Here is a 26546-nt window from a genome sequence, read left to right as displayed (position 1 = left end):
CCAGATGGTTTTGGGGCATTACTCAAAGCTAACCAATCAATCCATGAAAGAGGATAATCCTGAAAGACAAATAAACAAGGATGGAGACTTATAGGTGAAAAAGGGCATGAACGTGCAGAGGTAAGAGATGAATTACATGATTCTCTGGGGAGCAGTTATAAAAGATATAATGGGATATATTGTTGGAAAGGGGGCTAGAGAAAAGTACCTAAATGTCTTTATTACCATGCTAAGATGAAACTTTCAGACTTTATTCCATTCCTCACTAAAGGAACTAGGGCTTCACAGAGAAATAGGTCAGCTCATGGATAATACAACCTGAGACTGGGAAATATTATCTTGTTCCAGAAAGTAGGAGGTGCTCAAAAACTGATGAGATTGTTTCAAGAGGATGCAAAAGCCACTCATGAAACGTGGAACAGTCTAAGCTTCAAAATGAATAATGGTACAAGTTATTCTCCTGGTATTGCTGTGTGAACTATGTCTGACTTGTCCTCTCATAGACAACAAGTGTGACCTTTGGATAAATAACAAAAGACAACCAGCTAAAGATTCTGGAGAATGAACCAGAGCAGGCAGACTGTGAAGGGAATTGTCGCTTGGAAGAAGGAAAAATAGAAATTCAGTGTTCTTTTTTTTTTTTTTTTCCCCCACTTTAAGTACAAGACTCAGTATTAGACAGCTAATACTCTGAGAGAAAATCTGCAGTTGTTTCTGCTGAAAGAAGGTAGACAGAGATTGGTGCAACTACAGCCACTAGAAAGTTAGGGGAGAATGCAAAAAGGAGAGAGTCGGGGAGAGGGTATTCCAAAAGTATGTATGAACTCTGCTCACATTTCTGCCCACAGGAAATTTAAACCATGCAAACGCAATGCAGATGGAAATAACCTCCGCTAAGGATAAGAGATTTTAACTGAAATTCGAGCTGTCTCCTAAGAAATACAATGTGTATTTTGACTGTAATCCAGATCATTCTTGCTTTAAAAATTCTATCACACTTTGGAAGAGTAGAACAGAGCCCAGAGTCTCCACAACATATATCTCCATTACCTAAACAGAAATGACTAGATTTAGAAATAACCAGAAAAATTTGACCCAAAATAAAGAGATGTGGCAATCTACCAAGACCATTCCTGCAATGGCCCAGATGTTGAAATTAAGGAAAGTGCTTTTAAAATATTTTTGTTTTTATTAGAGTAACTGCGGGTTTACAGAACAATCATATAAAACACAGGATATTAATACATAACACCACTGTCCACACCTTGCATTGGTGTGGAACATTTCTTACAATTCATGATATCATGTTTTTATATTTGTACTATTAACTAAAGCCCATGCTTCAACTAAGACTTCAGTGAGTAGTATAGTTACATGGATATTTTTAACTTATATTTTGATATCATATATAAAATCTAACATTTCCCCCTTTTAATCACATTCAGATATATATTTCAGTGTTGTTAATTGCACTCATGACATTGTGCTATCTTCACCACCATTCATTACCAAAACACTTTCATAATTCTAAATAGGAACCTCATACCTTAATTTTCCATTCCCTAACCCCACCCCATCAACTGGTAACCTATAAATCTAGCTCCTAACTCTATGAGTTGGCTTATTCTAATTGTGTCAAACCATTGCAATCATGCGATGTTTGTCATTTTGTGTCTGGATTATTTTACTCAATATGTCTTCCAGGGTTCACCCTTGTTGTCACATGTATCAGGACTTCATTTCTTTTTACAGATGACTATTATTCCATAGTATGTATATACACATTTTATTTACCCATTCATCAGTTGATGGAAATTTGGGCTACCTCCATTTTTTGGCAATTGTGAAAAATGCCACTATGAACATTGGTGTGCAAATATCTTTCCAAGTCCATGCTTTCAGCTCTGAAAGAGTAGTGGGATTGCCAGATCATACGGTAGTTCTGTACTTAGCTTTCTGAGGAACCACCAAATTGTCCTCCACAGCTGTTACAACAGTTTACATTGTCACCAGCAATGAACGAGTGTTCCTATTTCTCCACGTGTTCTCCAATACTTATTATTTCCTTTTTTTTTTTTAAGCAGCTATTCTAATGGGTGTGAAATGGTATCTCACTGTGGTTTGATTTGCCTTTCCCAAATGGCTAATGATGTTGAGCATCATTTCATGGGCTTTCTGGTGATCAGTATATCTTCTTTGGAGAGATGCCTATTCAAGTCTTTTCATGTTTTAGTTGGATTGTTTGTTGTTAACTTGTAAGATTTCTCTATATATTCTGAATATTAAACTTTTATTAGATATGTGGTTTCCAAATATTATCTCCAATTGCATAGGTTTCCATTTTACTTTCATGACAAAATTCTTTAAGGACCAGAAGTTTTTTGTTTATGAGATACCATGTATCTATTTTTTCTTTTGATGCTTTTACTTTGGGTGTAAACTCTAAGAAACTATTGCCTAATACAAAGTCATGGGGAATCTCCTACATTTTCTTCTAGATGTATTAGAGTTCTAGCTCTTATATTTAGGTCTTTGAAACATTCTGAGTTTATTTTTGTGAGATAGGGGTTCTCCTTAATTTTTTTGTAAATGGGGACCCAGTTTTCCCAGCACCATTTGTTGAAGAAACTATTCTTTTCCAAGGTCTTTACCCCACTGTCAAATATCTGTTGGCCATAAATGTAAGGGTTGATTTCTGCAATCTCAATTTGATTCCATTGGCCTATATGTCTGTCCTGGTGCCAGGGCCATGCCGTTTTGATTACTATGGTTTTGTATTAGGTTTAAAGATTGGGATGTGTGAGTCCTCCAACTACATTCTTCTTTTTCCAGGTGGTTTTAGCTATTCAGGGACTCTTACCCTTCCATATAAATTTGATGACTGGCTTAAGGAAAAGGCTTTTAAAGCAAGTTTTATAACATGCTAAGGGAGAAAAATATATATATATATAGTATTCAAAATATAGGAGTATCAGCATACAAATAGAATTATTAAAAATATATGAAAGGGGTGTTCACAATTCACAACAGATGGAGGCAGCCTAAAGGTACAACAACTGAAAAATGGAAGGGGGAACTGTGGTATATACATATAATGGACTACTGAGCAGTCCCAAGAAGGAATGAAGTTATGAGACATGCAACCAGGTTAAAGTAACTTTAGGACAATATGTTGAATGAAATGGCAGGAACATAAAGACAATTATTAACATGTCTTACTCATATAGATAACTATAATATGTGAATTTGGAGAACTGAAGTCAGGAACATGGGTTACCAGGTTGCAGCCTAGAGTATAGGGTCCTAGATTGTAAGCTCTTACAGTAGTCTCACATATTCAGGAGTTATTTCTAACTTCTGAGATACTGAGCTATTTACGTATAATCTGGTCATTCCCTGAAACTTCAGGTACTTACGTGACACCTGAGGCTCAGATTAGAACTCTCAAGCTATGAAAGTCAGCAGTATCCCCATACAGAAACCATTCTTAAAAATTGAAAAAGTGATCAGACTTTGAGTAGAGATATGAATGAAGTTGATCTGGACAGAACTAAGGTATGTCGGAACAGAAGGTAAAGGATGATATAGTCCATATTTTAAAACTTCAACCCCTTTGTGAGACTAAAGGGAGAGATGTTTATTGGGTACAAAATTTATATTTGGGGTAGTACATTTCCTAATTTAACTTGTATGGTCAGTTCAGTTGAACACCATAAGTACATGGAATCTTGAATAGAGCATGAGATTTTGCTGGTTTGTCCAGGTTAGCATGATGTCCTGATATATCCCAGAGTAATTTGGGACATGAATAAAGAAGTATTTGCAAAGTTCCCTTGTGGGACTTGGGAGAAAGAAGGAAATATTCAACTTCCCCATTTGGAGAATCCCTCATATTCTCGCAAGCAGCGGGGACAACAAAATCAATAGGTTGAGCCCTCGATCTTGGGGTACACCCCTATGAAACTTATTCCTGCTAAGCCTACTTAAAATTAGGCCTAAGAATCACTCCCAGAGAACCTCTTTTGCTGCTCAGATATGGCCTCTCTAAGCCAGCTCGGCAGGTGAACTCACTGCCCTCCCCCTTACAGGGGACGTGACTCCCAGGGGTGTAAATCTCCCTGGCAACGTTGGGCAGAACCCCTAGGATGAGGTGGGGCTTAGCATCATGGGATTGAGAAAGTCTTCTGACCAAAAGGGGGAAGAAAGAAATGAGCCAAAATAAAGTTTCAGTGGCTGAGATATTTCAAACAGAGTCAAGAAATTATCCTGGAGGTTATTCCTATGCATTATTTAGATGTCCCTTTTTAGTTTATGGTTTATTGGAGTGGCTAGAGGGAAGTACCCAAAACTGTTGAACTGTGTTCCAATAGCCATGATTCTTGAAGATGATTATATAACTATATAGCTTTTACACTGTGACTGTGTGATTGTGAAAACTTTGTGTGTGATGATCCTTTTATCCTGGGTATGGACAGATGAGTAAAAAAAAAATAGTAAGGAAAAATAAATAAATAAATAATGGGGGGAATAAGGGGTAAAATAAATTGGGTAGATGGAAATACTAGTGGTCAATGAGAGGAAGGAATAGGGTATGGGAAGTATGAGTTTTTTCTTTTATCTTTTTTTCTGGAATGATACAAATGTTCCAAAAATGATCATGATGATGAATATACAACTATGTGATGATATTGTGAGCCACTGATTGTACACAACGGATGGACTGTATGTGTGCGAAGATTTCTCAGTAAAAAATTTTTTTTAATATCTGAAAGGAAATTATAAAATTAATACATTATCAAAATTAAAATAAAAATTTCCATGAATGGGATTAATAGTAGTAAGGAGTTGAATGAGAAAAATGATTGAATTTTATGTTCTATCAATAGAATTGCACAATCTGAAGGAGAGAGAAAAAAGGATAGAAAAAATGAATTAATATGTAAGTACTGTAGATTAATTAAAGGTCTAATGTGAAATTTGGGTCTCAAAATGAAATGAGAAAGAATGGAACAGAAAAAATGTTTGAGGAAATAAGTGCTGAAGCTTTCTTAATTAAGTGAAAGCCAAAGGAAGCAGGGACACAAAATGCAAATCTGCCCAAAACAATCATGACTCATATATGTCCTATAAACTACTATGCACATACACTTTATAGCCATAAGGAACAAAGTCAAAAATCATTATTTTTCACTCTAACCTTTGAAATTCATGAAAGCTCAAGAGATAAATATTACTTCAATGCAATCCTTTTCATGAAGAAAAAACTCTAAAATTCATTTTTATATAGTAAGCATGAGTACTAATAATCATTTTGAAAATATCTTTAACGTTCATTAAAATAATCCTAGCACAATTCAAGTACATGAAAGAGGCTTTTAAATCAGAGCATCTAGACACAAGTAGGAGAGAAAAGACTCAGGAAGAAGTGATTAGGGTGGGTGTGATGGTTAAGTTCATGTGTCAGCTTAGCCAGGTCATGGTGTCCAATTGTTTAGCCAAGTAAGTACTGACCTGATTATTACTGTGAGGACATTTCATGGGCTTAAATCATAAAGAAAAAAAAAATTGATTTAACTATGGCTGATTATATCTACAATCAACTAAGGAGATTTCTTTCAACAGTGAGAGATGTTTCATCCAATTAGTTGAAGGCCTTGAAAGGAGAAATGATGATTTTAGGAGTCAGAGAGAATTTCCATCTCTATTTCATCCAGCCAACCTCTCCTGGGGAATTCCTCAAAAGCCTTCATTGGAGTTCTCAGCTGCATCCATCTCTACAGAATTTTGACTTGACCATTCCCACAGTCACACGAGGCAACTCTTATAAAAACTTATAATGTATGTGCATGATATGAGATGTCTGTGTATGCTTATTGTTACTCCCCTTTCCCCTGAGAACCCAGATTTAATAAAGCAAGAAATGTCCTAGGGACCCAGTTCATTTGTAAAGATGTCGAAGTGAGTAGAGACAGCTCTGTCCCTGGAGCCCATAGTATAAGTAATTCTCACAAGAGCTGTGATGAAAAAATATAAAAGCCAAAATTTCTAGCCCCCAACAAGTTTAATCACATCAACGATCTCCTATCTGTTCCAGAAGGATCAGTCTGAGGTCCGTGAGTAAATTAAAAATCTGTGTGTGTGGTTGCTTCCTGGATAAGCATAAGGATTGGGCAGGTGTTATGCACTCACACAGGCCAGGAGTGACAGGGCCCTTGAGGTATATTGATATATGTACACAGAGAACAGTAGAGATCAGCAGCACAAATTTGGTTTATTACGGCTGATGTAGAGAATGAATTCTTGGAATCGAGGTTGAGGGGATGTGGTTAGAAGAAGTTACAGATGGCTTTTAAATAAAAATGATCCAATCAATGACAGGTGCCCAAATAACTAGATTGAGCATGTGAAACTGAAACACATTTCACTGCAGACCCTTCTTGGAAAAATATGAGGGGACCCTTGAGAATGACAAGGGTCTGTGTTCAGTTGTTCCAAGCAGGGTATTAGAGGGATCCGTGCAGAGGTGACAAGGAAACACGGTGATTACGAGGGATACGGTATTTGAGTGGGACTTCATCAATCCCAAAAGCAATCTCCAACCCTTGAACTCCCCACGTTCTCTCACTGATTCTGATTAATTTTTTTTAATTCCCTGTTACTCTCTTTCTAAAACAACTGGCCATTGTGACCTATTCTCCACTCAGTTCCTTTCTTTGTTTGTATGTGTCTTCTCTGGTCTTTTCCTTCTAGCCATTTTTCTCCTTTTCTTTCCTCAGAAGGTCTGTGGGGTACCTACCTGCTTCCTTTTTCCCTAGTACCAATCCACTCATCTTCCTTCCTGCAGGAGGAAGGCTGCCTTCAATGGAGAGGCAACAGACTGTACAGGAGACAACTCTGCATCTCAAAGCCAGCTGACTGCACTCCCTTGAATGGTGACTCTAATGGCAGACAATTTCTACCCGAACTCAGAGGATAGTACTAAGAGATTTTCTACTCCAAAAAGGAACATTCAGGGCACCAAGAGGGGGGAACTGGAGTGATAAATATTGAGAATCAAATACATCTTAGCTACTTAGCTAGATATTATAAGATACTCTTTCATTTAATGTACTCACAAGTCCTACAAAGAGGGAATTATTATTGTTTGCCTCCATTTCTTTGTTCCAATGAAAAGGGGATAGGACATGGGTCTCTTCTCAGAAAGTGCCTTCTGGATCCCTTCTACCTGGAATATTTTATTAAACCTATTTGCTTACATATCCATCTCCCTTTCAAAGAATAAACCAAGATAGGACTCAGGCACATGGTATGATGGCTACAGAACAGTCATTGCTCAAAATATGCTTGCTGATTGATTAAGTTGTAAAATGAATAAAAGTATACCTAGAAGTATACCTGGAAGTAAACAATGAAATTCCATCTTCATGAGTTATCTTCCAAATATCAAACTCTTTTTTTCTATTTTCAATCATTTCTAAACTTTGCTAAAAGACATTTCTAAAGTCTGAACACCAGGAATGCTTCAACTCAGGCTCCCAGACCCCATCAATTTTATCACCTAAATAAAGGTCTTAATGATGCTTTTACAAGTGAGAGGATTCTATTTAGTGAAGTCAGAGAGATTTCAAATCTCAACTCCACTAGTTATTGGTTTGTGACGTTCGCAATGTGATTCAAATTCTGAGTCTCACTTTCCTTAACTGCAAAATTGGGAAAATATCCTTCTCCTAAAATGGATGTCCATTCTGTCAATGCAAAAAGTAGAAAGTTGTGATCACAAATCTGTCTGGGCAACCACCATCCCTGTCTCTCCCCAAATATACCTACCTACTGGCCACACTCAACTGAAAATGTCTCATGAACATTGTGGACACTGATCTCTATATCCATGTTATCTTACACTGCTCCCTTTTCATTCCTATTTTATGACCAACTACTCAATTTCAAGGTCAAGCTCAAGTATCATCTTGATACAACCCTCCCAGACAGACATGATTTCTTGTGTAAACATAACTTTGTTTGAAACAGAAATACATACAACAATATCTCTTACAATGATTAGTTGAGGATATGTGTACCATTTAATTAAACTGCCACTAATTTAAAGAGGTCACAGATGATATCTCTTTCACTTTTGCAGGTCCCCTTATTATTTTCATGTTCAAAGGTGATTTAGAAGGTGGAATATGCCAAAAGTTCCTGATCTTCATTTTCCCTTTTCACTATGAAGAGAAGGTGAGATCCCAGCTCAATTGCTCCAAGCATGGCTACCTTAAACCACACTGGGGTCAGCCACACAGTCTTCTTCTTGCTGGGCATCCCTGGCCTAGAGGACCAGCACCTGGGAATTTCCATTCCCTTCTTCACTTCCTATGTCATTGCCTTGCTTGGAAACGGCCTACTACTCTTCACTGTCCTCACAAAGAATAGCCTCCATAAACCCATGTATCTCTTCCTCTGCATGCTGGCTGGAGCAATCATCTTATCCACGTGCACAATACCTCAGGCCCTGGCCATCTTCTGGTTCCATGCTGGGGAGATCTCCCTGGATCGCTGCATCACTCAGCTCTTCTTCATCCTTTTCACCTACATCTCTGAGTCAGGGATCTTGCTGGTGATGGCGTTTGACCGCTACATTGCCATATGCTACCCACTGAGATACACCACAATTCTTACACATGCCCTGATTGGAAAAATTGGAGGTATGATCTTTCTGAGAAGCTCTGGTACAGTTCTCCCTATGATAGTTCTTCTGAAAAGATTGACTTTCTGCCAAAATAATATAATTCCACACACCTTTTGTGAACACATTGGTTTGGCCAAATATGCTTGTAATGACATTCGAGTGAATATCTGGTATGGCTTTTTCGTTCTAATGTCAACAGTGGTCTTTGATATTCTGCTAATATTTGTTTCCTATGTGCTGATTCTCCGTGCTGTGTTCCATATTCCTTCCCAAGATGCTCGCCACAAAGCTCTCAACACATGTGGCTCACATATCTGCATCATTATCCTGTTTTATGGGCCTGGGATATTTACATCCCTTACTCAGCGGTTTGGACACCACATCCCACCTCATATCCACATCTTACTGGCCAATGTCTGCATTCTGGCTCCACCACTGCTGAATCCCATCATTTATGGGATAAAGACCAAACAGATTCGGGATCAGATGGTTCATGTATTATTTACAAAATAGAAACAAATTTGGGGTAGTGCAATGGTTAAATTCATGTCAACTTAACTAGATTATGGGATCCAGTTGTTTGACCTGATAGTCACAGTGATTTAAATCATCCATGATTGTACCTAGCTGATTGCATCTACAATCAACAAAAGAGATTGCCTTCCACATGAGAGAAATCTAAGAAGTCAGTGAAAATCTTAAAGGGAGAACTGTTGATTTTAGCAGTCAGAAAGAATTTTTATCTCTACTTCAGCCTCCAACTTCTCCTGGGAAATTCATCAAAACCTTCATTGACATTATCTGCTTGTAGCCTACATTACAAAATTCGGACTTACCAATTCCCACAGTTGTACAAGCTAATTTATCTAATAAATCTCATAATATTTACATTATATATGTTTGTACAAATGTATGTGTGTGTACATATACGTGTGTGTGTGTGTATCTGTTCTGTTTCCCTGGAGCACATAAATGACACTGGAAAGTTGGATGCTGCTATTACAAATACCTAAAAATGTGGAAATGGCTTTGTGGTTGGGTAATGGGTAGTGGCTGTAAGAACTGTCAGGTGCTTGATAGGGAAAGCCTACATTGCTTTGAAGAGACTGTTGGTAGAAATACAGATGTTAAAAGGTACTACACCAATGGAGCATTAGAAGGAAATGATTAATGAATTATTGGAAACTGGAAGAAAGTCAATTCTTGTTACAAAGTGGAAGAGAACTTGGCAAAATTGTGTTCTCAGTGTTAGAATGAAAGTGGAACTTTTAAGCAATGAACTTGGAAATTTAGCTGAGATTTCCAAGCTAAGCATGGAAGGTGCAGTTTTTCTTCTCCTCACAGTTCATAGTGATGTGCAATAGGAAAGTATAAGCTGAAAAAGGAACTTCCTAAGCATAAAGAAATAAGGAATTGTTTGGAAAATCCTGAGCCTATCCAGATAAAGTGTTCAGAGACTAGGGCCAGAAGGGGGTCTATCAGGGACGTCCCTGAGCTCTGGAAAGTGAGTTCCCAGAGAACATGGCTCCATGTGAGGCTTTAATGAACCATTTATTTCAGTGAAAAGTCCTTCTGGTTGATGATCTGGACCCCTATGAACTGCCCACAGAAGCAACAAGACTTTTGCAAAATATGAATGAGCAGAACCACTGCCAGGCTAGACTGAAAGAGACAGAGAAGGGACACATTGAAAGAAACATAAGTCGAAGGGCCAAATTACGGAAGACAAGTTCAAGACAAAAGAGATATCCTCGGCCAAGAGAAGGGGCCCACCAATGAGTGTGGAAAGGTCCAGTCCACCACTCTGCTTTGAGGGGTAGGCCTTGTACAGTATTGTACAGGGAAAATGCATATTTTAAATGAATAGCAAAATGATCCTAAAATTGTATAGAATTCTCAGGACCTATAATAGTTAAAACAAATTTGAAAAGAAAAAACACAGTTTGAAGACTTATACAACCTAATTTACACCTCTATTATAAATTTACAGTAATCAATATAGTGTGGTAGCAAAGAAACAATGAAAAGGCAATTGAGATAGACAAACAGCTCAAAGAAACAATACAGAGGTCAGAAATACATACAGACATAAATGGTCACTTGATTTATGACAAAGATACCAAAGCCATTCAATGAGTAAAGGAAATCTTGAAGTGATTTTGAAATATTAAGATAACCATTCATTAGCAAAGAAGCCTGAAGCCTACCTCACAGTATACATAAAATTAAATTCAAGATAAATCATTAACTTAATTATAAAAGTAAAATCTTCTACAGTTGTTGGTAGGGCGCACCAAAAGAGAGACCACACTATTTAAATTGCAAGCCAATTGGGAGTCTTTATTAGCCAGCCGGCGACTGCCTCAGAAACCTCTGAGAAGAGATTCAGAGAGCAGCCCCAACAGATTCTCAGAGTTAGCTTATAAAGGCTAAAACCACATCCTAGTTCATAGCTGAGAGCAAGCAAGCTTGACCACAGAAGCAGAAAAAATGCTGTTAGCTCATGCCAAACTACATCCTGTTCCTTCCGTTTCCTACCCTTTGTTTTATTGTTTTTGCTAAGTTGAGTCAGTTTTAACTTTTGGGAACTTTCCGCCCTACTTGTTTTGGGGACTTGTCATTGTGTTGGGGCCTGATTTATAGCTCCTGTTTCTGTTGTAGTTGGGCCTGATTTATAGTTCCTGTTTCTGACCCCCCACACATTAAAATATATCTGTAACCTTCAGGTGGTCATGTATTTCTTGAATAGGTTACAAAAACCACTAACTACTAATAAAAAAATATTGTATTTGAAACTTCTGATCACGACATTGTCAATAAAATGAACAGTAAGCCTACAGTCTTGGAGAAAATATTTACTATATATATCTGTCAAAAACCTTGTATCTGAATTGTATAAAGAACTCCTATACATCAATTATAAAAGGACAATCACCACAATAAAAGTAAAAGACAAATTTTAAAAATCATTACAAAAGAAGATATAAAACTGCCACTACACACACAAAAGGATACTTGGCATCATTGGTTATTATGGAAATGTAAATAATTAGATACAGAACAAGATACTACTTTATACCACAAAGAATGATAAAAGCACTTAAGAAAACTGGTAGTATATCTATTTAAACTAAATGTACAACTATCTTATATCATGAAAATCTTATAAACTATACTTCAATAAAAATATAAAAATAAGTATTTTAAAATAGAAGCATACCAAGAAAGAATAAACATAAGTGAAAAATATGGTAAGACAAAACAGATACAGGTGTTCCAGACCTGAAATTAGGAGACAAAGAAAATAAGTTAATAATATAGAGAGTTCTGAGAATATAACAAAGAATCACATTGAAATATAGAACTTAAAGATATCATGTCTGAAGTCAGACATCAAGGTGAATTTAGAAGAGATTAAGAATTTCTACTTCCGGCAAATTGCTTAACAGTGGTTATAATTACAAAAATGAGCAAATTATATGAAACAATGGTCTTCAGACATTGGAAAACAGGCAAAACAATACAATGGTTCCTGAAAGAAAGGAAACAAATGAGATGAGCTTTTCAAATGCCCTAACTTACTGTCTGAAAGTTTCCATGCAGCATCCAGGATGCAGAAATCAAAGCAAAGCTCAGAATTGAAACAGAGTTGAGAACTCCAGGAGGCCAAGGTAGCTACAGTTTGCAGGACATAGTTCTGGAGAGGTGAGAGCTACTTAGAGACAGAGAGAGAGTTTAGACATATGCAGAGAGTTTTCTCAAGTTTTAAGATGTTAGTTTTCTCAAGTTTTAACACAACATGGTTTAAAGCCATGTTGTAATCCTAATCCCATTTTGTAAAGGCAGCCATTTCTTCTAATCTCTATTCAGTACTGAATGTTTGAAACTAATTAGATCATCTCCCTGGAGGTGTGATTTAATCAAGAGTGGTTGTTAAACTGGATAAGATGGAGGTGTGTCTCCATTTGGGTGGGTCTTGAGAAGTTTCTGGAGTACTATAAAAGAGGAAACGTTTTGGAGAATGAAGGAGATCCGGAGAGAGCAGAGAATACTGCAGCACCACGAAGCAGAGAGTCCACAGCCAGCCACCTCTGGAGATGAAGAAGGAAAAATGCCTCCTGGGGGGCTTCATGAAACAGGACGCCAGGAGAGAAAACTAGCAGATGACACTGTGTCCACCATGTGCCCTTCCAGATGAGAGAGAAGCCCTGACTGTGTTCACCATGTGCCTTCTCATTTGAGAGAAAAACTCTGAACTTCATCGGCCTTCTTGAACCAAGGTATCTTTCTCTGGATGCCTTCGATTGGACATTTCTATAGACTTGCTTTAATTGGGACATTGTTTCGGCCTTAGAACTGTAATCTAGCAACTTACTAAATTCCCCTTTTTAAAAGCCATTCCGTTTCTGGTATATTGCATTCTGGCAGCTAGCAAACTAGAACTCTAAGTAATTATAAATGTCTGTATTAAGGTATTATATTTTTGGTATGTAACTCATTTCTTATTTGTTACAGGTGCTAGAATACAAATTCATAGAAAGTAATGAGAAATCTATTCTTTTGGGCAAACGATGTACAAAGGTGTAATTTGGGTCATGTACCAAGAAAAGGTGGAGGAGTGAGAAGAATCCAATATTGCTAGTTATGGAGAAGCTGGGCTCAGTTCACTCCCAGAGAAACAACTAGGGGAAAGGCAGAAACTCTAGAACACTAGCTCTAGGGCTCTGGAGATAGGGGGTTAGGAGAGTGCTGTGCAACACCATGGAAAAAGTAGGCTGAAGAGACAGAGAAGCTGCAGTGAGACAGGTAGCTAAAAAGATAAAGAATATTAGGACACTGGGTGAACATAAAGAAGAATTTGAAAGCATGCAAAGAAAAATATAACAGATCTTATGAAATGAAAGATGAAATAGATGAAATTAAAAATATATTAGAGATATACAACAGCAGATTTGAAAATGCAGAAGAAAGGAGCAGTGAGCTAGGAGACAGACTATCTGAATTTGAGCAGACAAAAGACCATATAGAGTAAAGAATGTGAAAAATGGAGCAAGGTCAGAGATAAGGTTAAACATTTTAGAGTAAGAAAAATAGGTTAGCAGCAAACATTTTTAGAGGTCATGAGGTTTCCAAGAAAATACAAACATTTTTTTAAATACTAGAAATAAAAAAAAAATAGAGAAATAGTCAAGAATAATTTTCAAGTAGTTTCTAAAGTAACATAGATAGTCAAGGTATAAAATTAGATACAAAAAGCAGGTACCTATGAAGCAGTGAAAAAATCTTGGATAGCTTCTAAAGGAACATGGAAAGTTCCAGGAAAGCTTCAAATAAAGCTTGAGCAATCATTACATATTTGCATAGATACCAATTCTCAAAATGAAAGTCTAAATTTAATGTTTAATAGCTACCTTATCTGCTTAAAAGGAAATCAGATTTATTTACCCAAACACAGACAAGCAATACATGAAATGAACTTGATTAAATTATGAATAATAAATATCTATAGGTCAGGAGTCAAGAGATATAAATGGAAAAACACATAAAATTGATTTTCTCCCAATTTTCTGTTTCTCTATAAATATGTACATGCATGTGTGTGCGTGTTATCTTCTAAAGATAAGGTATATACCACACTGATTTAATAGCATAGACTCAGGACCCACGCTGTCTCAGATTCAAACCCAAACTCCACCATTTCCTGTCCTTGTACTATTGAGGAATGTGTCCAAACTTCTAAATTTTTGTTTATTCCTGTAGAATAACTTCAGTTTGCACCACTACAATAATAGCACCACTCTCTTTGTATTCCTGTAAAATAATCCCTGTGAAGAATTTAGAACAAAGCCTCTCACATAATACATAATCAGTTCATATTAGATGCATAATCTTACCTGAATGATTTCTATGACACTTTCATCACAACAATCGGTGTAAAGTTACAGAAGACAGGAGACTTCCGGGAAGATGGCCAAACAGAGTAGCTTGAGATTAGCCCCGCTCCACAGAAAAGTTAAAGAAGGGACAGGAGGGAGAGTGAGATGGTGATTCAGGAGTGCGGCTGACCTGGGAGAGCCTTCTGCACCACATGGGGCAGCCCTGGTTGCAGAGGCCGTGGAATTGAGAGGCAGAAAGCTGGAGCCTGGCGCAGAGCCACAGAGCCCACAGGAGTGCAAGGATGGGAGCCCAGGACTAGGAAGTAAGCCAGGCCACATTCCTTGGGCTGGCTACCCTCACCAGAGCAGCCCGTGACCAGTGACTCACCCCACACACCAAACCCCTTCACCTGCTCCCATTCCCTGCACTCCAAGCATCCCCACCCCATCAGCCCCCTGCAAATACCTACCCCACACCCCTACCGCAAGTGCAGCCCAACCCACCTCTCCTGCAACCCTCCCGAGGACTACCTCCCCCTCCCTTTTCCCTGCAGACTGTTGCCAGCTCATAAAGGCTATAGACACTAACCTCTATACCTAGGTTACCCCTGCCCACCCACCCCTGCCCCAGTCCATAATGTCACACAGCCTCTCTCCACCCCACCAGAACTCCATGCCTCCATTTACAGCACTCCCAGGCCCATGAATGCAGACAAGCCCCCAATAACATCATTCAACTCTGGGAACTGTACTTTACAGCAGTCCTAGAACCACACATGCCCTCAGCCACACTTCCCAGCTCTGAGAAAGTGCTGACCTGCACAGCCGGGTCACCTCTGCCCCCAGTCCTGAAGGCATAATGCCAACCTGCTGCCACAGAGCTACACATGTGCACAAAGGGCTCCATGCCTTAAACCAGCACACACCAGGGTTATGCCCCCCAGACTGGTGCCCCCCCCCCCACAGTGTTCTCCCTGGATGCTGGGTGCCCACATTCACAAGCACCAGCATAACATCCCCAACCTGTGCTTATACCTGCCTTGAAACAAATCACTGCACTGAGTGCCCCCACCCCATACCCTGCTCCCTGCTGTATAACCATCCCACAAACAAGGCCTTAGACTACTGAAATAAATCAACTCCCAAAGAAAATCAATCACAATATTTACATGCCATGAAGATAGCAGAAGATCACTAAGCATATCACAATGCAGACAGATATAGTCCTGCCTATACCAAATTAAAACACCAGAGGAGACACAGACATTGGAACAGCTAATCAAAGATGTTTGTCATGGTCAGGTTCATGTGTCAACTTGGCCAGGTGCTGGCCTATCTGTTGCTATGAGGTCATTTCACAGAATTAAATCATGATCACTCCTGCATCCACAGCTGATTCCTTTTGTAATCAGCCAAGGAGACTGTCTTCTGCAATGAGTGATGCTTAATCTAATTACTGGAAGCCTTCTAAGAAGGATTCAGAAAAAACAGGCTCTCTTTTCCTGCTTTGGCTGGTGAGCCTCTCCTGTAGAGGTCATCCAGACCCTCCATCAGTGTCGTCAGCATCACAACCTGCCCTACAGATTTTGGACTCTGCAAATTCACAGTTACATGAGACACTTTTATAAATTTTATATTTACACATATTTCCTGTTGGCTCTGTTTCTCTAGGTTTCTCTAGAGAACTCTAACTGATACAATGTTCAAACAACTCTACTTAGTAAAATAAATGGGACAGCAAATGACATAAAGGAGATTAAGAAGACAGTAGAAGAGCATAAAGAGGAATCTGAAGGGATAAATATAAAAAATAGCAGATATCACAGAGATTAAAGGCTCTGTTGACCAAGTAACAAACATACTAGAGGCACGCAACACCAGATTTGAAGAGGCAGAAGAAAGAATAAGTGATATAGAGGACAGGATAATTGACTTCGAAGACTCAAAACAGCAAATAGTAAAAAAGATGGAAAAAATTGAATGGCAACTCAGGAAATGATAGACAAAACAAGGCACACAAATATAAAAAACATTGGGGTCCCAGAAGAAGAAGAGGGGAGTAAAGGCTTAGGAAGAGTAGTTGAGGATATAATGGTGGTAAACTTCCCAACCCTCATAAAGGACATAAATATACAAGTCAAAGAAGCCCAACAAACTCCAAACAGAATAGATCCAAAAGGCCTTCCCCATGGCCCATTCTAATCAGTCTGTCAAATGTTGACTAGAAGTAGAAAATCCTGAAAGCAGCAAGAGGAAAACAATCTACTACATACAAGGAATTATATAAGACCGAGTTCAGAATACTCAACTAGCACCGTGGAGGTGAGAAGGCAATGGTATGATATATTCAAGATCCTGAAAGAGAAAGACTTTCAGCTAAGAATTCTGTACCCAGCCAAATTATCCTTCAAAATTGAGGAAGGGATTAAAGGTTACACAGGCAAAGAAGTCCTGAAAGAATTTGTCAATAAGAGACTGGCCCTACAAGAAATACTAAAAGGAGTCCTGCAAGCTGAAAAAAAAAAGAAAGAGAGGGAGGTCTGGAGGAGGGCACAGAATTGAAGAGCATTGCTAAGGGCAATTTAAAGAATGCAAAGAGAAAGAGAGAAAAAATATATACATCTGACAAATAAAATAAAAAAGATAAGACGGTGGAATCAAGAAATGCGTTTTTAGTAATAACTTTGAATGTTAACAGACTAAACTCACCAATTGAAAGATACAGATCGGCAGAATGGATTAAGAAACATAACCCAGCTGTATACTACTTGCAGAGACTCATCTTAGTCACAATGGTACAAATAGATTGAAAGTGAAAGGACGGAAAAAAATTTTCATGGAAGTTGTAACCAAAAGAGAGCAGGAGTAGCTGAACTAATATCAGACAAAATAGACTTTAAATGTAAAGACATCATAAGAGACAAAGAAGGACACTATATACTAATTAAAGGGTCAATTCACTATGAAGATGTAACAATTATAAATGTTTATGTTCCCAATCAAGGAGCTCCAAAGTACATGAGACAGACATTGACAAAACTGAAGGGAGTGATAGATGTTTCAACAATAATAGAAGGAAACCTTAATACACCACTCTCCTCTACAGATAGAACAACCAGACAGAAGATCAACAAGGAAATAGAGAAGTTAAATAACTTTATAAATGAATTAGATCTAAAAGACATATATAGGTCACTGCACCTCAAAGCAAAAGGTTATACATTCTTCTCCAGTGCTCATGGAACATTCTCCAGGATAGATCATATGCTGGAGCACAAAACAGGTCTGTACAAATTTTAAAACACTGAAATTATTCAATGCACTTTCTCTGATCACAGTAGGATAAAACTGGATCTCAATAATCACCAAAGAATGAGAACATTCACAAATATATGGAGATTAAATAACACACTCTTAAACAACCAGTGGGTCAAAGAAGAAATTGCTAGAGAAATCAGCAACTATCTGGAGATGAATGAAAATGAGGATACAATTTATCAGAACTTATGGGAGGTGGCAAAGGCTGTGCTGAGAGGGAAATTTATTTCCCTAAATGCCTGTATTAAAAAACAAGAGGGTGGGCCATGGTGGCTCAACAGGCAGAGTTCTTGCCTGTCATGCCAGATACCTGAGTTCAATTCCCGGTGCCTGCCCATGCGAGAAAAAAAAAAAAAAAGAAAGAAAGAAAGAAAGAGCAAAAATCAAGGACTTAACAGCACACTTGGAGGAACCTGATAAAGAACAGCAAACTAACCCCAAAGCAAATAGAAGAAGAGAAATAACAAAGATTACAGCAGAGATAAATGAATGAGAGAACAAAAGAATAAAAAGAATCAATAAAACCAAAAGTTAGCTGTTTGAGAAAATCAGTAAAATTGATGGGCCACTAGCAAGACTGACAAAGAAAAAACAGAGAAGATACAAATAAACAAAATCAGAAATGAGAAGAGGTATCTTCCCACAGACCCTGAAGAACTAAAATAAATCATAAGAGGATACTATGAACAACCACACACTAACAAACTGGACAACTTAGATGAAATGGAAAAATTCCAGGAGACACACAAACAAGCTACACTGACTGAGGAAGAAATAAAAGATCTCAACAAACTAATCACAAGTAAAGAGATTCAATCAGTCATCAAAAATCTTCCTACAAAGAAAAGCCCAGGGCCAGATGACTCCACAGGAGAATTTTATCAAACATTCCAAAAAGAACTAACACCAATCCTACTCAAACTTTTCCAAGAAATTGAGGGAAAAGGAACTCTACCTAACTCAGTTTATGAAGCTAATATCATTTTAATACCTGGGCTTGTTTGAAAGGATGTATGGACCCTAGAAAAGCCATGTTTTAATCTAAATCCCATTTTGTAAAGTCAGAATAATCCCTATTTAATACTGTATGTTTGAAACTGCAATCAGATCATCTCCCTGGAGATGAGATTTAATCAAGAGTGGTTGTTAAACTGGATTAGGTGATGACATGTCTCTACCTATTTGGGTGGGTATTAATAAGTTTCTGGAGTCCTATAAAAGAGGAAACATTTTGGAGAATGAAAGAGATTCAGAGAGAGCAGAGCAAAACGACATAGCTACAGGAAGCAGGGTCCACCAGTGCCAGCAACCTTTGGAAATGAAGAAGGAAAATGCCTCCCAGGGAGCTTCACAAAACAGGAAGCCAGGAGAAGAAGCTAGCAGATGACACCGTGTTTGCCATGTGCCCTTCCAGATGAGAGAGGAACCCTGACTGTGTTCACCATGTGCCTTTCCAGAAGAGAGAGAAATCCTGTGTTCACCATGTGCCTTTCCAGATGAGAGAGAAACTCTGACTGTGTTCACAATGTGCCTTCTCACTTGAGAGAGAAACCCTGAACTTCATCAGCCTTCTTGAATCAAGGTATCTTTCCCTGGATACCTTAGATTGGACATTTCTATAGAGTTACTTTAATTGGGACATTGTCTTGGCCTTAGAACTGTAAATTAGAAACTTATTAAATTCCCCCTTTTTTAAGCCTTTCCATTTCTGGTATATTGCATTCTGGCAGCTAGCAAACTAGAACAATACCAAAACCGGTAAAGATGCTATAAAAAAGGAAAACTACAGGCCAATCTCCCTAATGAAGATAGATGCAAAAATTCTCAATAAAATATTAGCAAATCGAATCCAACAACACATTAAAAGAATTATACACCAAGATCAAGCGGGGTTTATACCAAGAATGCAAGGATGGTTTGACACTAGAAAATCAATTAATGTAATACAGTACATTAACATATCGAAAAGGAAAAATCACAGAGTCATCTCAATTGATGTTGAAAAAGCATTCAACAAAATTCAGCATCCTTTTCTGATAAAAACACTTCAAAAGATAGGAATCAAAGGTAACTACCTCAATATGATAAAGGGAATATGAAAAACTGATAGCCAGCATCATAGTGAATGGAGAGAGACTGAATGCTTTCCCCCTAAGATTAGGTACAAGACTAGGATGCCCACTGTCACCACTATTATTCAACATTGTACTAGAAGTTGTAGTTAGAGCAATCAGGCAGGACAAAGAAATAAAAGGCATCCAAGTAGGAAAGGAAGAAGAAAAACTCTCATTATTTGCAGATGATATGATACTATATTTGGAAAATCCTGAGAAATCTACAGCAAAGTTACCTGAGCTAATAAACAAATTCAGCAAGGTGGCAGGATTTATGATTAATGTGCAAAAATCAATAACATTTCTATACACAAGCAATGACATAGCTAAGGAGTCACTTAAGGAAAAAAAAAACCCATTCAAAATAGCAACTAAAAGAATCAAATACTTAGGAATGAACTTAACTAAGGACATAAAGGACTTGTACACAGAAAACTACATAATATCGCTAAAAGAAATCAAAGGAGATCTAAATAGGTGGAAAGACATTCCCTGCCCATGGATAGGGAAGGCTAAATATAGTTAAGATGTCAATTCTCCCCAAATTGATCTACAGATTCAACACAGTGCCAATCAAAATTCCAACAACACACTTTGAAGATTTGGAAAAGCTAACTACCAAATTCATCTGGAAGGGAAAGAGACCCCAAATAGCCAAAGCATCCTAAAAAAGAAGAATGAAGTGGGAGGAATAACACTCCCTGACTTTAAAACCTATTATAAAGCCACAGTGGTCAGAACAGCATGGTACTGGCACAAAGACAGAAGCATTGACCAATGGAATAAAATTGAGAGTGTAGAAACAGACCACCAAATCTATGGTCAACTGATTTTTGACAAGGCCCCCAAATCCTCTGAACTGGGACAAAACAGTCTTTTCAATAATTGGGCATGGAAGAACTGGATATCATTAGCCAAAAGGATGAAAGAGGACTTCTTTCTTATACCCTACACAAAAATTAACTCAAAGCAGATCAAACACCTAAATATAAGAACTAACACCATAAAACTTCTAGAAGAGCATGTAAGGAAGCATCTTTATGAATAGTAATAGGAGGTAGCTTCCTAAACTTTACACCCAAAGCACAAGCCACAAAAGAAAAAATGGATAAATGGAAACTCCTCAAAATCAAATGCTTCTGCACCTCAAAAGACTTTGTCAAAAAGGTGAAGAGGCAGCCAACTCAGTGGGAGAAAATATTTGGAAATCACATATCAGAAAAAGGTTTGATTTCCTTTATAAATAAAGAAATCATTCAACTCAACAACAAAAAAAAACCCAATTCTAAAATGGGCTAAAGATATGAATAGGCATTTTTCTGAAGAGCAAATACAGATGGCTCAAAAGCACATGAAGAGATGCTCATTTTCACTGGCTATAAGCGAAATGCAGGTTAAGACTACAATGAGATACCACCTCACATCTATAAGAATGGCTGCTATTGAACAAACAGGAAACTATAAATGTTGGAGAGGATGCAGAGAAACTGGGACACTTATCCACTACTTCGAAATGTGTAATGGTGGAGCCACAATGGAAGACTGTTTGGCAGTTCCTTAGGAAACTAAATACTGAGTTGTCCTATGGCCCAGCAATAGCTCTACTTGGTATATACCCAAAAGGGCTGAAGGTAATGACACAAACAGACATTTGCACACTGATGTTCATAACATCATTATTCACAATCGCTAGAAACAAACCAAATGCCCATCAAAAGACAAGTGGATCAACAAAATGTGGTATATACATACAATGGAATATTATGCAACAGTAAGACACAATGACATCCTGAAGCACATGAAAAGATGGATGAGCCTTGAGAACATAACGCTGAGTGAAATTAGCCAGACACAAAAGGATAGATACCATATGGTTCCACTTTTATGTTCAGCATAAAGGTATAATCAGAGGCTTATAATACAGAATATAGGGGACTTAGAGGTGCATAGAAGCTAGAGACAGGTGAACCATTAGCTAATGAAGTTGAATGCCAAGGTAAGGGAATAGATAGGAGTGAAGGTGATTCTCTAGTGGGACTATAAGTAATATTACCATATGTTCTAGTTTGCCAGCTGCCAGAATGCAATATGCCAGAATGCAATATACCAGAAACGGAAAGGTTTTTAAAAGGGGGAATTTAACAAGATGCTAGTTTACAGTTCTAAGGCCGAGAAAATGTCCCAATTATGACAAGTCTATAGGAATGTCCAATCAAAGTTATCCACAGAAAGATACCTTGGTTCAAGAAGGCCGATGAAGTTCAGGGTTTCTCTCTAGTGAGAAGGCACACGGCAAACACAGTTACAGTTTCTCTCTTGGCTGGAAGGGCACATGGCAAACACGATGTCATCTGCTAGCTTTCTCTCCTGGCTTCTGGTTTCATGATGCTCCCCGGGAGGCGTTTTCCTTCTTCAACTCCAAAGGCCGCTGGCTTGTGGACTCTTTGCTTCATGATGCTGCAGCATTCTCTGCTCTCTCTGAATCTCTAGATTTCTCCAAAATGTTTCCTTTTTATAGGACTTCAGAAACTAATCAAGACCCACACACATGGGTGGAGACATGTCATCACCTAATCCAGTTTAACAACCACTCTTCATTGGGTCACATCTTCAGGGACATGATCTAATTACAGATTCAAACATACAGTATTGAATAGGGATTATCTTCCTTTACGAAATGGGATTTAGATTAAAACATGGCTTTTCTAGGGGACAAACCAGCACTCCATATTGAAGATGAACAAGATTGAAAGGGGTTGTATACATGTCCCACTGATTCACACTAGAAATATGAATTAGTTCTCGCAAAATTGCTTCAAAGATATGATTCTTGTATAAAAAGTTTTTAAGTCCAGGGTACAGGGAGAAAACCGCTATTGCATGCTATGAGCTATGTTCAAAAGGAAACCATCAGCCACAGCAGAGGTAAATAATGGGGGAAGGGACAAGTGTTAAGAGGAGGTTTAGATTTCCTATTTAGTGAGGGTGTGTTTATTGTTTTTCTTTCTCTTGAGAACAATGAAATTATATAAAATTGAGACTATTGGTGAACTTTGGACTTTGGGCCTTCTACATGATGCCCAATGAATGCAGGTGGCTGAAGGATGCAATGACAGAGAAGTAGATTGGTAAATGATGGTGTATACTTATGAACGAAGTTTGTGCTGCTACAAAAAGGAGCAAAGTCGTGAGGCATGCAACGACGTGAATGAACATGTGGGACATTTGGTGAGACAAAATTAGCCAGAAACAAAAGAACAACAATGGTATGGTCACATTTAGAAAATGCTTATAAGAAAACAGGGGCCTAGATTGCAAACTTTTAGAGCAGACACATTAAGTCCAGAGTGGTGATTATTATTTCTGGATTTTGAGAGGCTGTTTTATATATTATAACCTGATATTTAGAGATAAGAACAAAGCCAAACAGGATGGGGTTGAAGTAGTGGAGAACATAGGGGTAAGGAAGACGGTCTATATTTTAAAACCACACATACTCTTTGAGGGCAATGGAAGAAAAGTTTATTTGATCTGGAACTGAAATTTTCTGTAGTGCATAATCTAATTCAACCTATTTGTATAGCTAATTTGAACTATTGAAATACAGGGAGCACAGAATAAGAAAGAGGTCCTTTAGTCCTGTATAGATTATTGTAATGCCTGGAAACATCCTAGAGTATATTAAGCAGATAATCAAAAAGTATTGGCAATGTCCACTGAGGTAGGGGAGAAAGAATATGGAACTACTAAACCTTACCATTAGGGAATCCCCTGATACTGTGTCAAACTTTAAGGACACCCAAATCAATAGGCCATGCCCTTGATCATGAGGCTTACTCTTGTGAAGCTTATGTAGGTAGTGGAGAAGCTTAGACTACCTGTAGGCATGCCTAAGAGTTACTTCTGGAGGACCTCTGCTGCTGCTCAAATGTGGCCTCAGTCTCTCTAAGCCCAACTCTGCAAGTGAAATCATTGCCCTTCCCCCTACATGGGGCATGACATCCAGGGATGAAAGTCTCCCTGGTGATGTGGGAGATGATTCTCAGGGATGAATCCAGACCTGGCACCATGGGATCAACAATTCCATTCTGACCAAAAGGGGGAAAAGAAATGTAATTAAAGTATCAGTGGCAGACAGCGTTCAAACCGAGTCTAGAGGCTACTCTGGAGGTTGCTCTCACACAAGCTTCAGTTAAACCTTGCTATCTATCATAACCTGCCAACCCCCATCCAGGAGCATTCCAACCAAACCTAAAGAACACCGAGGGCAATATATAAGAGTCCACAAGGGTTCCATGCACTAGAACAACTTTCCAGAAACCTACAACTTCCTGATGGGTCTCTGGTCCACATAAGTCCTGAAATAGCCCAGCCTCTCCAGAACACCAGATAGTTCCATCTCCCCACCCAATATTAGTGACAGACCCTTCCAAAATCAAAAATTTAGAATTGCCATATCCCAAACACCCCTAAAGAGAGGTATGGGAAGATCTAAGGTGATGGTGGAGTTATACATAAAAGATAGGATTCAACAAATTAATATGAATGCTGAATCGTTAAATTGATATCTCTTTTAGACTCCAGTATTTTAGAGCAGCTAGAAGTAAAAAACCTAAAATTGTGAAATTGTAACCCACATCAAACTCTGAAATATGTTCTACAACTAATTGTGGTGCTGTGCTTTGAAATTTATAGCATTTTTGTATATGTGTTATTTTTCACAGAAAAAGAAGGAAAAAAGTCAATTGTGATGATAAAAAATATATATTTAAGCCCTCTAGCCTCCTATATTATGGAATAGCTAGAAGGAAAAATAGGAGAGGATCGTATGGCATTCCATGATAAACTCTAGGGTCTGTCCTCTAACCACTTGTTGAAGAGTGCTTTGAAAACTATTGCTTTTCTATTTCTTTGTTTTGTATATATGTTATACTATACAATAAGAAAAAGTTAAAAAAAAAAAAGTTACAGGAGACAGATACAATGGAGGACAATTTTTTTTTCTGGATTTTAATAACACTGGCACATTCTAGAAGGATTACAGAATTAGATTTTATGGTTACCCATTAAGAAGTCAGTTAATATCCAGATTCATGGGAATGAGAACAATTTCCTTTAACAAAACACATGTAATATGTTAGAGTGAGCTGTTATTTACTAAAGTGAATTCTTAGTTTTGTGGAAATGCTTAAAAACTCTCTTGGAAACAGACATGCCATGTGCTTAATAAAAAGGATAAACATAACTATCCTTAATTAGCTGCATTCAACTAATTCTCAATTCCTATGAAGAATCAGTACATTCTTCTCCTAAGGCTAGTCCCTAGTATTGGTGCTTAAAGAGCACAGGAAAGATAGATATATCATGAGACAATTTACAACCTCTCAATAAATATTTACCATGAGCAAAGCACTTTACCAAGCAAGGATGAATGCAAAATAAACCCTTTCTTTATGGGGAGATACCAAGTAGACCTAATAATCTAGTTGAAAAATGAATCCTATATACTAAAAAAAGATGAGTTAGGAATACAAAATTATAACTGACAAATGTCAATTTCTTATGAAAAGTAAAAATAAATGGAAGCTAAATAATTTTTTTTTTATTTTGGGACATCAGAGAATTCTGCTCCTGCAAACCATAATTTCAAAATCCCATGACTCCATTTCCCCCACTTTCCATCCTAAAGGGAGTCCCTGTACTTGAGTAGGCCCATGCCTGATTTCCATTCCCTTCATCTGCGTCTACTTAGCTGCCATTTCTGGGAATGCCTTGCTCCTCTTTGGACTCTTCACTGAACCAAGACTCCAAGAGCCTGTGCACTATTTCCTTTCCATGTTATCCACCTTGAATTAGGCTCTTGCATCGCCACACTGTTACTGGACAAAGGCTGTGGATTTTCTGCCCAATGCACTCAATAACCAATTCTTGAGAAACCAGGGTTTCAAAGAGAGAAAGAGTTTATTACTATATGTGTAGCCGAACAGACAGCCTAAATCTGTCTCCCCAAGTTCAGGGGGTTCAAGGTTTTGCAAGATTTTGGGGAGAGGAGGTCATTTCAGATAGCAAGTTCAAAGCAGAAAAGGAGACAAATGTTATCAATATCATTTCAATAGGAGAACATAAGTTGAAAGGAGGGGAGGCAGAGCTATCACTTCAGTACTAAAGGTATAAACCAAAAGGAAGAAGTAGTTAATGGCCGACTTCATTAGCATCAGGGCCTCTGCTCTACAAGAGAACGACCAGCTCTGACAATCACAAAGGCACAGGAAAGGGCTTTTTTACACTCATTCCAGATATCAAGGCAGCTGAACTACTAGTCAGCGATCTCAGGTGTGTCCTACTCCAACATTCAAGAAAGCAATAAGGAATTTTTATTTAACAATTTACTAATCAAAATCATCCCTTAAATTGAGATTTCTCATTTACAACACTGGTATAGTGCTAGGAATATTTTGGCTCAATGCATAGAAGATCTGCTTCAATGTTTGCTTATCACAGATGTTCTTCCTTCACCTCTTCACTGTCATGGAATCTTCCGTGCTGTTGCTT

The 26546-nt window shown here is 38.0% G+C and overlaps 1 protein-coding gene and 1 long non-coding RNA gene across 2 annotated transcripts in view; one reads left to right on the top strand and one right to left on the bottom strand.

Annotated features, from left to right (window-relative positions):
- The window catches only part of LOC143644582 (uncharacterized), a 67655-nt gene extending 52577 nt beyond the window's left edge, over positions 1–15078 (bottom strand). Inside the window, exons 1-2 of the long non-coding RNA XR_013156761.1 lie at positions 15033–15078; positions 14581–14785 (exon numbers count right to left, since the gene is read on the bottom strand). This is a non-coding gene — a long non-coding RNA (uncharacterized LOC143644582). The remainder of the gene's footprint in view (positions 1–14580; positions 14786–15032) is intronic.
- LOC143643473 (olfactory receptor 52B4-like) lies at positions 8264–9199 on the top strand. The gene has a single exon (XM_077112098.1). The coding sequence runs from the start codon at positions 8264–8266 to the stop codon at positions 9197–9199; it is 936 nt and encodes a 311-aa protein (XP_076968213.1).
- Positions 15079–26546: the final 11468 nt, after the last annotated feature.

This window comes from Tamandua tetradactyla, chromosome 8 (genome assembly GCF_023851605.1).
Source record: "Tamandua tetradactyla isolate mTamTet1 chromosome 8, mTamTet1.pri, whole genome shotgun sequence".
NCBI lineage: Eukaryota > Metazoa > Chordata > Mammalia > Pilosa > Myrmecophagidae > Tamandua > Tamandua tetradactyla.
The sequence above is the reverse complement of the archived record's forward strand: the minus strand, read 5'-3'. Positions and strand labels throughout refer to the sequence as shown.